This window comes from Trachypithecus francoisi, unplaced genomic scaffold (assembly GCF_009764315.1).
Source record: "Trachypithecus francoisi isolate TF-2019V2 unplaced genomic scaffold, Tfra_2.0 Lachesis_group5, whole genome shotgun sequence".
In the NCBI taxonomy this organism is placed as follows: domain Eukaryota; kingdom Metazoa; phylum Chordata; class Mammalia; order Primates; family Cercopithecidae; genus Trachypithecus; species Trachypithecus francoisi.
The window spans coordinates 138,246,803-138,260,950 of record NW_022681470.1 but is presented as its reverse complement, the minus strand read 5'-3'; the positions used below and the strand labels follow the sequence as shown (position 1 = coordinate 138,260,950).

Here is a 14,148-nt window from a genome sequence, read left to right as displayed (position 1 = left end):
CTGGCTAATTTTTTGTATTTTTAGTAGAGATGGGGTTTCACCGTGTTAGCCAGGATGGTCTCAATCTCCTGACCTTGTGATCTGCCCGCCTCGGCCTCCCAAAGTGCTGGGGTTACAGGCTTGAGCCTCTGCTTCCAGCCCTTTTTTCTTTTTTTTTTTTTTTTTTTTTTGAGATGAAGTCTCGCTCTGCCGCCCAGGCTGGAGTGCAGTGGCCGGATCTTAGCTCACTGCAAGCTCTGCCTCCTGGATTTACGCCATTCTCCTGCCTCAGCCTCCCGAGTAGCTGGGACTACAGGCGCCCGCCACCTCGCCCGGCTAGTTTTTTGTATTTTTAGTAGAGACGGGGTTTCACCGTGTTCGCCAGGATGGTCTCGATCTCCTGACCTCGTGATCCGCCCGTCTCGGCCTCCCAAAGTGCTGGGATTACAGGCTTGAGCCACCGCGCCCGGCCCACTTTTTGTTTTTATTTCTGCTTTCTTCATCCCTTTTCTGCCTGTAAAGCCCACCTCCTCTACTCAATTTGAGGAAAGCAAAGAAGTTTCATTTGAATAACGTGAACTCTTTCCAATTAGGCCCAGAAGCATTCAAATGAGACAGCAATCGCGTTCTGCCGCCTCAGAGCTAGGTATTCATCCCTTGGAGCTGCTTGCTATTGCTACAACTAGCTATAAATGAACCTAATGCCACACAGACATCATATCCTAGACCTTATAGCATAACGGTGTATACAGCCAGTCATTAATGAATATTATTTCTGTAAACCAGTGGGAATTCCTGACAACTTTGTATCAGCCCACTCCCTTTGTGCCCTTTTTGCCTTTAAAAATCCACGCGTGGCCGTGTGGCCGGGCATAGTGGCTCACATCTATAATTCCAGCACTATGGGAGGCTGAGGCGGGAGGATTGCTTGAGCCCAGGAGTTTGAGACCAGCTCAGGCAACATAGTGACCCTCTCTCTACAAAACAATAAAACAGACCGGGTGCGGTGGCTCATACCTGTAATCCCAGGACTTTGGGAGGCCAAGACGGGCACATCATGAGGTCAGGAGATAAGAGAACATCCTGGCCAACATGGTGAAACCCATCTCTACTAAAAGTACAAAAATTAGCTGGACATGGTACTGTGTGCCTGTCATCCCAGCTACTCCGGAGGCTGAGGCAGGAGAATCGCTTGAACCCAGGAGGTGGAGGTTGCAGTGAGCCAACATTGCGCCATGGCACTCCAGCCTGGCAACAGAGCAAGACTCTTTTGCAAAAAATAAAAATAAAACAGTAGTCAGATGTGGTAGTGTGCACCTGCAGTCCCAGCTACTATGGAGGCTGAGGTGCAAGGATCATCTGAGCCTAGGGAGGTCGAGGTTGCAGTAAGTCGTGATTACACCACTGCACTCCAGCCTGGGTGACCGAGTGAATATTAGCCTGGATGACCAAGTGAGCATAGTACCTGATAGGTTTCTTTTCCACCCTCACCCTCTTCCAAGCCTCCCACTTCAAGTAGGCCCCGGTGTCTGTTGTTCTCATCTTTGTACCCATGCCAGCACCATGGGCACAAAGCGAGACTCTGTCTAAAACAACAACAACAAAACCTCGTGTAACTGCTGCTAATTAGAGTATATGTTCAGGGCAACTTGAATCTGTACTCCTGGGTTGCAGTCCTCGGCTCTGGCCCCAGTAGACCGTCCATTTATATTGATTTTACCTAAGTTTCTTCCTTTTAGATCAACAAACTTATGGAGTGCCTTTCTGTTTCATAGATGGGATGCTTCTTGATTCATGACTCGCTAATAATAGCCAATTAGATCACTGAACTCTTTGTTGAAATGTTTTCTTTCTTTTTTGAGACTGAGTCTTGCTCTGTTGCCCAGGCTGGAGTACAGTGGCGTGATCTCAGCTCACTGTAATCTCCACCTCCCAGGTTCAAGTGATTCTCCTGCCTCAACCTCCGGAGTAGCTGGGACTTCAAGTATGTGCCACCACGCTTCACTAGCTTTTGTATTTTTAGTAGAAAAAACATGGTTTTACCATGTTGGCCGGGCTGGTCTTCAACTCCTGACCTCAAGTGGTCTGTCCTTGGCCTCCCAAAGTGCTGGGATTACAGATGTGAGCTACTGTGCCTGACCCCAAATTCTTGACCTTGTTGCCAACACTTGTTCTTTGGAGTGGTTAATTTTTGTTGTGAGTCATAGGAGTTCTTTATATGTTCTTGATACTAACACCTTGCCAGATATATGATTTGCTGATACTTTTTACAATTCCCTGGTTGCCTTTTCCCAGTGTTGATAGTGTCTTCTGACACACAGAATTATTTATTATTTATTTATTTATTTATTTAGAGACAGGGTCTTTCTCTGTCGCCTAGGCTGGAGTGCAGTGATGATGTGATCCCAGCTCACTGCAGTGTCAACCTCCTGGACTCAAGGAATCCTCTTCCCCCAGCTGCCTGGCCCACACAAGTTTTTAATTTTGATGAAATAAAATTTGTCTTTTTTTTTTTTATTGAGACGGAGTCTTGCTCTGTTGCCCAGGCTGGAGTGCCGTGGTGCAATCTCAGCTAACTACAAGCTCTGACTCCCGGATTCACACCATTCTCCTGCCTCAGCCTCCAGAGTAGCTGGGACTACAGGCGCCCGCCGCCACGCCCAACTAATTTTTTGTGTTTTTAGTAGAGACGAGGTTTCACTGTGTTAGCCAGGATGGTCTGGATCTCCCAACCTCGTGATCCACCCACCTCAGCCTCCCAAAGTGCTGGGATTACAGGCATGAGCCACCGCACCCGGCCAAAATTTGTGTTTTTTTCTTTTGCGAACCATGTTCTGGTGTTTTATCCAAGAAATCAATGCCAAACCCAATGGAAACTTTTGTCCTGTGTTTTTGTTTAAAAAGGAAAATTAGAACACAGTTAAAAGATCCAGTTGGCTTTTATTTGCAATTCATGAATTGGTATACCATCCCATTCTATAAAATAGAATAAGAGCTCCCGTTGGGCATGACAGAAGGGTTGTTTGTGTAAGAAACAAGGGACACAGAACAGCAACAAAGCAGATTGGTTAACATTGGGTTACTTTTATTGAAAGGGTAAAGCAGAGGGGATGGCCTTATTATGCCAGCTGAGCTTGACTGGGCCCTTTCCTATTGGTTGCTGTGAGTCTCCTGTTTTGGGGAAAAAATGGGTATGTTTGAGGATCTACCGGCTTCTTTAAAAATTTTAGTTTGGGCCGGGCGCGGTGGCTCAAGCCTGTAATCCCAGCACTTTGGGAGGCCGAGACGGGCGGATCACGAGGTCAGGAGATCGAGACCATCCTGGCGAATACGGTGAAACCCCGTCTCTACTAAAAAATAAAAAAAATTAGCTGGGCGAGGTGGTGGGCGCCTGTAGTCCCAGCTACTCGGGAGGCTGAGGCAGGAGAATGGCATAAACCCGGGAGGCGGAGCTTGCAGTGAGCCGAGATCTGGCCACTGCACTCCAGCCTGGGCGACAGAGCGAGACTCCGTCTAAAAAAAAAAAAAAAAAAAAAAATTTTAGTTTGATCTTGTGTCACTTAGCATGAGTGACTCCATTTTTGTTTGGTCTCATTTCTTGGGGCCTAGTATAGAATCTTAGTCGAAAAAAACGGCCTGCATAATTTTTTTTTTTTTTTTTTTTGAGACAGAGTCTCGCTCTGTCGCCCATTCTGGAATGCAGTGGTGCAATCTCTGCTCACTGCAAGCTCCGCCTCCCGGGTTCACGCCATTCTCCTGCCTCAGCCTCCCGAGTAGCTGGGACTACAGGCGCCCACCACCTCGCCCGGCTAGTTTTTTTGTATTTTCAGTAGAGACGGGGTTTCACCGTGTTAACCAGGATGGTCTGGATCTCCTGACCTCAGGTGATCTGTCCACCTCGGCCTCTCAAAGTGCTGAGATTACAGGCGTGAGCCACTGTGCCCGGCCCCAACTGCATTTTTTCACGTGTGGGTATCCAGTTTTTCCAGAACCATTTTTTTTTTTCAACTTTTATTTTAGGTTGAGGGAGTACCTGTGCAAGTTGGTTACATGGGTAAATTGTGTGTTACTGGGGGTTGTTGTATTTCACCACCCAGGTAGTGAGCATAGTACCTGATAGGTCTCTTTTCTACCTTCCCCCTCTTCCAACCCTCCCACTTCAGGTAGGCCGCAGTGTCTGTTGTTCTCATCTTTGTACCCATGCCAGCACCATTTTTTGAAAAGTATTTTTTTCCAATAATGAATCTGGGCACACTTGCCAAAAGTCATTTTACCATTCATGTATGTGTACCTCCCCTCACCTCCTCCCCACCCCTCCCATTTCCCCTTCCCTCCCCCTCCCATCTCCCCTCCCCTCTCCATGTCCCTTCCCCTCTCCCCTCTCCTCCCATCTACCTCCCCTCTCCCCCCTCCCCTCCTCTCCCCTCTCCCCTCTCACCTCTCCTCTATTCTCCTTTCCTTTCCTTTTTCCTTTCCTGACATAGAGTCTCACTTGGATTCTCAGCCTGGTTTTGACCACTTGGCCTCAATCCATCCTCTGGTCTTTGGCCTCCCAAAGTGCTGGGATTACAGGCGTGAGCCACCACTCCCGACCTTACCTCTTTTTTTTAAAACGACTAATGTAAAAAAATATTTAGTAGACAAGAGATCTCGCTATGTTGTCCAGGCCAGTCTTGAACTCCTGAGCTCAAGTGATCTTCCTGCCTCCATCTCCCAAGGTGTTGGGATTACAGGCGTGAGCCACCACACCTGGCCAGATTTTTACTTACTTTTTTTTTTTGTTTTTTTTTTCGAGATGGAGTCTCACACTGTCACCCGGGCTGGAGTGCACTGGCGTGATCTCAGCTCACTACAACCTCTGCCTTGCGGGTTCAAGCAATTCTCCTGCCTCAGCCTCCCGAGTAGCTGGGATTACAGGCACCCACCACCACGCCTGACTAATTTTTTTTTTTTTTTTGTATTTTTAGTAGAGACAGGGTTTCATTATGTTGTCCAGGCTAGTCTCGAACTCCTGACCTCAGGTGATCCACCTGCCTCAGCCTTCCTAAGTGCTGGGATTACAGGCGTGAGCCACCGTGCCCAGCCAAATTTTTACTTCTTAAATTTATCCACACTTAGCCGTCAGTAATTCATCAGTTAGGTTTTCCTACCCCATACTGCTTCCCACAGAGATTTTGCTATGGGAGTCTGTTCTAGTAAGTTATGACTCTTATCAGTTAGGTTGGCGGGATCCTGTCTAAAATCCAGTACCCAGATACTGTCAAAGCTCAAACTGTGCACAAGCGTTTCTAAAGATACACAGTCTCAGGGTGGCTAATGTTCACTTTTTTCTGCACACTAGTTACTACATGTTCGTTACAACAGGTGCTACAGACCCACCTTACAGAGAGACATTAGGGGTGGCCCAGGCAGTACATACTTCTCCCACCAGACAGGCATGTTCCTGTTCTGCTGTTGCCAGTTCAGTTCTAGCAGCAGAATTGCTTTGTGGAAGGAAGTGAGTCTAGACAGAGCGTAAGTTTGATGACTGTGGAATCTTGAAATAAATGTTTGGAGAGCACAGCATCCTGAGAACTTGGGAATAAAGTCTAGGCCCCCAGTGCTGTCAGTCTCAACCTTCCTCCTCCACACATGTGGGATGTTTCAGGACTCAGTGGCCTTTGAGGATGTGGCTGTGAACTTCACCCTGGAAGAGTGGGCTTTGCTGGATCCTTCCCAGAAGAATCTCTACAGGGATGTGATGCGGGAAACCTTCAGGAACCTGGCTTCTGTAGGTAAGGGTGACAATATTCCTTCACTTAGTAAACTAGAGAACAAGTGTTGCTAGCTCCTTAACTCTTTGGGGAATAAACCAGGCATGGGTGCAGGGAATTGTGAATATAGAATCTAATACGTTTTTCATAATTTTGTACTAATTCATAATGACTTTTCTGGGTCTACATTTCAGGAAAACAATGGGAAGACCAGAACATTGAAGACCCATTCAAAATTCCCAGGAGAAATATAAGGTAATTTGCACTCACAAAAGAAAGCTCTGTTCCTTGAGAGCATTTCATATTGTTAGGATTTTTTTTTTTTTTTTTTTTGAGATGAAGTCTCACTGTGTTGCCAGGCTGGAGTGCAGTGGTGCAATCTCAGCTCATTGCAACCTCCGCCTCCGAGGTTCAAGCGATTTTCTTGCCTCAGCCTCTTGAGTAGCTAGGACTACAAGCACGTGCCACCATACCCAGCTAATTTTTTGTATTTTTTAGTAGACACGGGGTTTCACCATGTTGGCCGGGATGGTCTTGATCTCTGACCTTGTGATCTGCCCGCCTCGGCCTCCCAAAGTGCTGGGATTACAGATGTGAGCCACTGTGCCCGGTAGGCATTTTTTTTTTTTTTTTTTTTTTTTGAGACGGAGTCTTGCTCTGTCGCCGGGGCTGGAGTGCAGTGGCCGGATCTCAGCTCACTGCAAGCTCCGCCTCCCGGGTTCACGCCATTCTCCTGCCTCAGCCTCCCGAGTAGCTGGGACTACAGACGCCCGCCACCTCGCCCGGCTAGTTTTTTGTATTTTTTAGTAGAGACGGGGTTTCACAGTGTTCGCCAGGATGGTCTCGATCTCCTGACCTCGTGATCCGCCCATCTCGGCCTCCCAAAGTGCTGGGATTACAGGCTTGAGCCACCGCGCCCGGCCCCCGGTAGGCATTTTTAAAAACAAGCAAACAACATATAAGCCCAGTTTCAAACTGATTTGTTTTTAGAAAATCTTTTCTAAGCCAGGCATGGTGGCTCATGCCTGTAATCCCAGCACTTTGGGAGGCTGAGGTGGGCGGATCACAAGGTCAGGAGATTGAGACCATCCTGCCTAACACTGTGAAACCCCATCCCTATTAAAAATACAAAAAAAAGTTAGCCGGGCATGTTGGCGGGCGCCTGTAGTCCCAGCTACTAGGGTGGCTGAGGCAGGAGAATGGTGTGAACCTGAGAGGTGGAGCTTGCAGTGAGCCGAGATCGCGCCACTGCACTCCAGCCTGGGTGACAGAGGGAAACTCCATCTCAAAAAAGAAAAGAAAATCTTTTCCAAAAACATAGTTAAGTGTAACACAGATGTTCAGTGTTTGCAAAATATTTCACTTGTAGACAGTATTAAGAAACTTCATATGGGCCAGGCGCGGTGGCTCAAGCCTGTAATCCCAGCACTTTGGGAGGCCGAGACGGGCGGATCACGAGGTCAGGAGATCGAGACCATCCTGGCTAACACTGTGAAACCCCGTCTCTACTAAAAAATACAAAGAACTAGCCGGGCGACGTGGCGGGCGCCTGTAGTCCCAGCTACTCGGGAGGCTGAGGCAGGAGAATGGCGTGAACCCGGGAGGCGGAGCTTGCAGTGAGCTGAGATCCGGCCACTGCACTCCAGCCCCGGCGACAGAGTGAGACTCCATCTCAAAAAAAAAGAGGCCGGGCGCGGTGGCTCAAGCCTGTAATCCCAGCACTTTGGGAGGCCGAGACGGGCGGATCACGAGGTCAGGAGATCGAGACCATCCTGGCTAACACGGTGAAACCCCGTCTCTACTAAAAAAATACAAAAAATTAGCCGGGCGAGATGGCGGGCGCCTGTAGTCCCAGCTACTCGGGAGGCTGAGGCGAGAGAATGGCGTAAACCCGGGAGGCGGAGCTTGCAGTGAGCTGAGATCCGGCCACTGCACTCCAGCCTGGGCGACAGAGCGAGACTCCGTCTCAAAAAAAAAAAAAAAAAAAAAGAAACCTCATATGAATATGAATATCTTTTTTTTTTTTTTTTTTTGAGAGGGAATTTCACAACTCATTGCCCAGGCTGGAGTGCAAGGGTGCCATCTTGGCTCACTGCAACCTCCGCCTCCTGGGTTCAAGCAGTTCTGCCTGAGTCTCCCGAGTAGCTGGGACTACAGGCACCCGCCACTACGCCTGGCTAATTTTTTGTATTTTTAGTAGAGATGGGGTTTCACCATGTTGGCCACGCTGGTCTCGAACTCCTGACCTCAGGTGATCCACCTGCCTTAGCCTCCCAAAGTGTTGGGATTACAGATGTGAGCCACCACACCTGGCCACGAATATAATTTTCTTTTCTTTATTTTTTAGACAGAGTTTTGCTCTTGTTACCCAGGCTGAAGTACAATGGTATGATGTCAGCTCACTGCACCTCTGCCTCCTGGATTCAAGGAGTTCTCTTGCCGTAGCCTCCTGAGTAGCTGGTATTACAGGCATGCTCCACCATGCCCGGCTAATTTTTTTTTTTGTATTTTTAGTAGAGACAGGGTTTCTCCATGTTGGTCAGGCTGGTCTTGAACTCCCGACCTCAGGTGATCCGCCTTTCTTGGCCTCCCAAAGTGCTGAGATTACAGGCATGAGCCACTGCGCCTGGCCATGAATATCATTTTTTGATAATAGGTATGGTTGTGACCTATTGCAGACCATTTAGTACATTCATGTTCAAGCATAAAATGTACACTTTCCCTGATAATGTTAAAAATGTGAGTCCAAGGCCAGGCACGGTGGCTCACACCTGTAATCCCAGCACTTTGGGAGGCAGAGGTGAGAAGATCCCTTGAGCCTTGGAGTTCAGGGTTCACACCTGGTCAACATAGTGAGATTCTGTCTGTTTTAAAAAAGTGAATATAAGTCTAGTACCTATTAATGAATATAAAATCATTTATAAACAAAACGTTAATAATGTGCTTCTCATTTTTCCCACAAGTCATATTCCAGAGAGACTCTGTGAAAGTAAAGAAGGTAGTCAAGGTGAAGAAACCTTCAGCCTGATTCCACATGGTATTCTGAACAAGAAAACTCCTGGAGTAAAAGCATGTGAACGCAGTGTGTGTGGAGAAGTTGGCATGGGTCCTTCATCCCTTAATAGGCACATCAGAGATCACACTGGACGTGGACCAAATGAATATCAGGAATATGGAAAGAAGTCATATACACGTAACCAGTGTGGACGAGCCTTGAGTTATCATCGCTCTTTTCCAGTACGTGAAAGGACTCACCCTGGAGGAAAGCCCTATGATTGTAAGGAATGTGGAGAAACCTTTATTTCTCTTGTAAGCATTCGAAGACACATGTTAACGCATAGGGGAGGTGTACCTTACAAATGTAAGGTGTGTGGGAAAGCCTTTGATTATCCCAGTTTATTTCGTATACATGAAAGAAGTCACACTGGAGAAAAACCTTATGAATGCAAGCAATGTGGGAAAGCCTTCAGTTGTTCCAGTTATATTAGAATCCATGAAAGGACTCACACTGGAGATAAACCCTATGAATGCAAGCAATGTGGGAAAGCTTTCAGTTGTTCCAAGTACATTCGAATCCATGAACGAACTCACACAGGAGAGAAACCCTACGAATGTAAACAGTGTGGTAAAGCCTTTAGGTGCGCCAGTTCTGTTCGAAGTCACGAAAGGACTCACACCGGAGAGAAACTTTTTGAATGTAAGGAATGTGGGAAGGCTTTGACTTGTCTCGCGAGTGTTCGAAGACACATGATAAAGCACACTGGCAACGGACCTTATAAATGTAAGGTGTGTGGGAAAGCCTTTGATTTCCCCAGTTCATTTCGAATCCATGAAAGGACCCACACTGGAGAGAAACCCTATGACTGTAAGCAATGTGGGAAAGCCTTCAGTTGTTCCAGTTCGTTTCGAAAACATGAAAGGATTCACACTGGAGAGAAACCCTATAAATGTACAAAATGTGGGAAAGCCTTCAGTCGTTCCAGTTACTTCCGAATCCATGAAAGGACTCACACTGGAGAGAAACCCTATGAATGTAAACAATGTGGGAAAGCCTTCAGTCGATCCACTTACTTTCGAGTACATGAAAGAATTCATACTGGAGAGAAACCCTATGAGAACCCCAACCCTAACCCTTCATTTGTCCCAGTTCTTTCATGAGCATGAAAGGAGTCACATAGAGAAACCCCATGAAAGTAATAAATTAGGGAAAGCCTTCAGTCCTTTCTGTTTGTTTCAACTACATGAAAGGATTCACAGTGGAGAAAGACCCTGTAAGAGAATTGGCTTTAAATTATGAGAGACTTGTGATAGGACAGTAAAACCTAGAGTTGGAGTTGGATCTCTGGGTTGTGTCATGTCAGTGTTGGTAGGTTAGGAACTAGATTTCCCAGAATCCATTCCATTTGTGATCCCATGATACAATTTACCAGTAACCTATCTTACATGAGGTTTGGAAGGAAGTTAAGAAGGCTTTAGTCATGGTTTGGAAGCACCATACAAGGAGACAGCAATGTGAATACAGGCTGTATGGACACCTGCATCCATCCCATTTTCCTGCTACTTTGGGTTGCCAATCAAGAGTATCCTCAAAATGACTTGACTTTAATTTTCTCAGAGGTGATAGGTTTCCACACAGGTCTCCGGAAGCCTCATGTTGAATATCCATCCACACTTTGGTTTTCCTTCAGACATTATCATGTGTGAACTAGGCAACTAATTCAGACTGTCCTGGTTAGGAATATTCTCTGATGCTCTGACTCCCCTGGTCTGTAGACTGAATTAGCAGAAGGTCTAATTTGTGTGGTAAGCACCTTTGTTCTTACCAGCAGTGACTGTATTCTTGATTGAGCCTGACAGCTACCATGCTGCTGTCAAAACCAGCCAGAGGGGAGCTTGTTCTTCTGCTGTACTGTGCAGTGACTGGCCTCACCCAGGACTTTGATGTGAGAATAAGCACCTTCCTCTATCAGGAAATTTCAAGTGTTTCCTATTATTCATAGCTCAATGTAATGCCTCAGTTCATTTTCAGTTGTTTGATTATATGTGACTAATACGTATTTTTTATTCAAACAAGACTTCTGTACATGTTTCCTAGAAACAGTTTATTAGCTGTCTTCAGTCTTGGATTACATCAAGTTTATAATTTTGGCAAATTTTTTGTTAAGACACTGTGAAGTCAGTGTTAACCATGTGCATACAACTTAAGGAATTTTTTCCTCCTCATGTAAATTTTACTTTTCATGCTTATATAGTTTCAACTTTTATCTTCATAGTAATTTCTCATCTACTCATAATTCCAAAAGTTAAGTTATGCTGTTTTGTGTGCTCTCTTGCTAAAGACCGCAGAGACCATACCTGTTGTCAAAGAGGGTGTAATAAATTGTAATAATAATTATGACCACAAACCATAAAGGGTTGTGTGATGTATCAGTAAGAGGCTGCTCAGAAGAATTTCTTACAGGTTTTGTGCTTGTTTTAGGTTGACTGATTTCTTTCTTTCTTTCTTTTTTTTTTTTTTGATAAGGAGTCTTGCTCTGTCGCCCAGGCTGGAGTGCAGTGGCACGCTCTCAACTCACTGCAACCTCCACCTCCCAGGTTCAAGCAATTCTCCTGCCTCAGCTTCCTGAGTAGCTGGGATTTCAGGTGCACACCACCACGCCCAGCTAATTTTTGTATTTTTAGTAGTGACGGGGTTTCACCATGTTGATCAAGCTGGTCTCGAACTCCTGACCTCGTGATCCGCCTGCCTGGGCCTCCCAAAGTGCTGGGATTACAGGCATGAGCCACCGCGCCCGGCCAGGTTGATTGATTTCTATTCAAGGAAGCAAGATGATTCTCTGTATTTGATGCAGTGATGAGGTAAACTTAATTCTAAACTTGGTCTTCATAATTATTCTCATCCAGAAGGAAAAGGAATGGAGTGGAGGTAAACGTAATTCATTAGAAATACCACTCAGTCATATTAGTGAGAAGAGGGGAATTTTTGTCATGTTTACGATTTGGAACATGCTCTCTTTCACCAGTTTTAAAGACATGGTCACAGAATGCCCTTTTTTTGTCTTGGTTCATCATAGCCACCAAGGAGCATGGTCTCACATTGCCGGTGTCTGACGTCTGACGTGTTTGTCTCCAACAGTGCAAGACTTGGCCTTGCAGTGAGGGGAGGCTGGCTCCTGGACTTGTGGACCTGTTTTGCCTTACTTATTCTGTGAACACTGAAGCAGTTCCTGTGATGTACTGGACACTGTTTTCCATTATGTATCTCAGTTAAAATATGTAAATTTACTTCTTAGCAAGCTGTACAATACTTTTAAAAAGCTTCTGTATGAGTTTAATGAGAATAATATATTTATGCAAATTATCTGAATGCAAGCCTAGGAAGGAGCAAAGTCAGCATCAATATTCCAACCAAGCCTTTCTTCCTCAGATAATATGCTTTTTTTGTTTTGTTTTTGTTTTTTTAGACGGAGTTTCACTCTTATCACCCAGGCTGGAGTGAAGTGATGCAATCTCAGCTGACTGCAACCTCCACCTCCTGGGTTCAAGTGATTCTCCTGCCTCAGCCTCCCGAGTAGCTGGGATTACAGGTGCCCACTGCCACACCTGGCTAATTTTTTTCATATTTTTAGTACAGACAGGGTTTCACCATGTTAGCTAGGCTGATCTCAAACTCCTGACATCAGGTGATCTGCCCGCCTCAGCCTCCTAAAGTGCTAGAATGGATTACAGGTGTGAGCCACTGTTCCTGGCATATATGCCTTTGCTTCTAATTTATCAATAGGCCTCTTATGCCGGCACAATAGATTAAAAAGCAACATGCAAAAGTCAGCTTTTTGTCTACACTTCCATGAAACAATCCAATCACTTCATTGAAGGTGTCCAGCAAGCACTTGTTGAGAAAATCCTTGTTGAAACTTCTCAGAGTCAAAAGCCCAGGTATCACAGGATGGAGTAGCAATCAGTGACCAAACCATGACTGTATGTGGAGATGACATATTCAGCTCCAGATAATGTATTCACATGAGTGAAGGGTAGAGTCATTGCCTGTCAGATTCTACAGTCATTTGGATTAGAGAGGGCAATACAGAGTTAGGTGCTACTGAATCCAACCTTCTCCTTCTCCCTTGAAGGCAACACCTACAGTGATAGTGTGGGCCACAGAGTAGAAACCCCACCATCAACGTGACTTCAAATGTGATTTTGCCCAGGATGCAGGTGTTGTGTTGGGATGGCCAGCGAAGGTAGAGGACATAGGGAGCACAGGTTGAGGGAGATGAACAGGACACAGCTGAGCCTGATTATTGGCCTTGACTTTGGGAGTATCTTGATGCTTCACAAACACGCCAGAGAGGACATCGTAGCACAGGCTCAAAGAGTGCTCATAAACCAGAAGGCTACCACTTTTGGAAGGCAGTGATGGAGCTTTCTGTTTGAGTCCTGCTCTGTTGACAGCACACACTGTCCTTCATCTGATTAGAAAAGCAATGCTGGCTGGGTGCGGTGGCTCATGCCTCTAATCCCAGCACTTTGGGAGGCTGAGGCAGGCAGATCACCTGAGGTCAGGAGTTCAAGACCAGCCTGACCTGCCTTGGACCTACTGGACTGAACAAAGTGGGATGAATGCAGGAATAAAAGACAAAACACAAAAGAGTATATTTGGAAGAAGGGGTCAGGGGGCACCTTGCCTCTAGTGGACAAGGGCCCCAAGCTTTACACAGCCCTCCGTATTCATTAGGCAAAAGAGATAGTGAGAAAAGCAGGTAATTGTCAGTTGGGGTTCACAGCAGGCTTGCAGACTGCATCCTTTGGACAATAGGTGCTAGATTTCTCAAGTAGATAACTTCAAGGAGCCGGGTGCCAGGGAGTGATGTCCCTCAGCAAACCTTTTGGTGGCAGGGCAGTGTGAGCTTGCCCACATCCTGCATTCATGATAAACAGTTTGCTATTTGATCATATATACTCCAGTGGAATGCTGAGTTGGTGGTGTCCTGCGGGCCTTTGGCTCCCTGCATATCCCCCTTTTTGTTTATGTATTAATTGAAAGAATGTAAGGTCAGGCTGGGCAGCTCTCATCCAATTGGCGGTCCATCCGATTTTACAGAAAACAGCATTAGAACTGTGTCATGATTCTGTTAGGCCTTCTCTCTGTGTTTGCACTCAGACCCAGCTGGCTCATGGCTCGTACTGAAGGGACCAGGCCCATGATTGGCCACCGTGGGTTCCTCCAGTCTCCTGTTCCATGGTCACACACACCTTGAGGGCACCCACACGGTTTGTCCATCTCCTGTAGAAACACAAGCATACCCTCTTCCCCACGTCAATAAATCCACCGGACTTCTCCATTATCCTTCTTCTGGGGATTTCCATAACACTTTTGGAAGAACTTTCCTCTTTTCCTCTAACACTTGCCAATGTC

At 46.2% G+C, this 14,148-nt stretch overlaps 1 protein-coding gene across 2 annotated transcripts in view; it reads left to right on the top strand.

The window, feature by feature from the left end:
- Nucleotides 1–11,140, top strand: part of ZNF627 (zinc finger protein 627) — a 28,609-nt gene extending 17,469 nt beyond the window's left edge. For both annotated transcript variants that reach the window (XM_033196805.1, XM_033196806.1), the window contains 3 exons: nucleotides 5,627–5,753; nucleotides 5,927–5,987; nucleotides 8,696–11,140. In XM_033196805.1, coding sequence (XP_033052696.1) covers nucleotides 5,627–5,753; nucleotides 5,927–5,987; nucleotides 8,696–9,890 — 1,383 coding nt within the window. In that variant the 3' untranslated portion in view covers nucleotides 9,891–11,140. The remainder of the gene's footprint in view (nucleotides 1–5,626; nucleotides 5,754–5,926; nucleotides 5,988–8,695) is intronic.
- The last annotated feature ends 3,008 nt before the right edge of the window (nucleotides 11,141–14,148 follow it).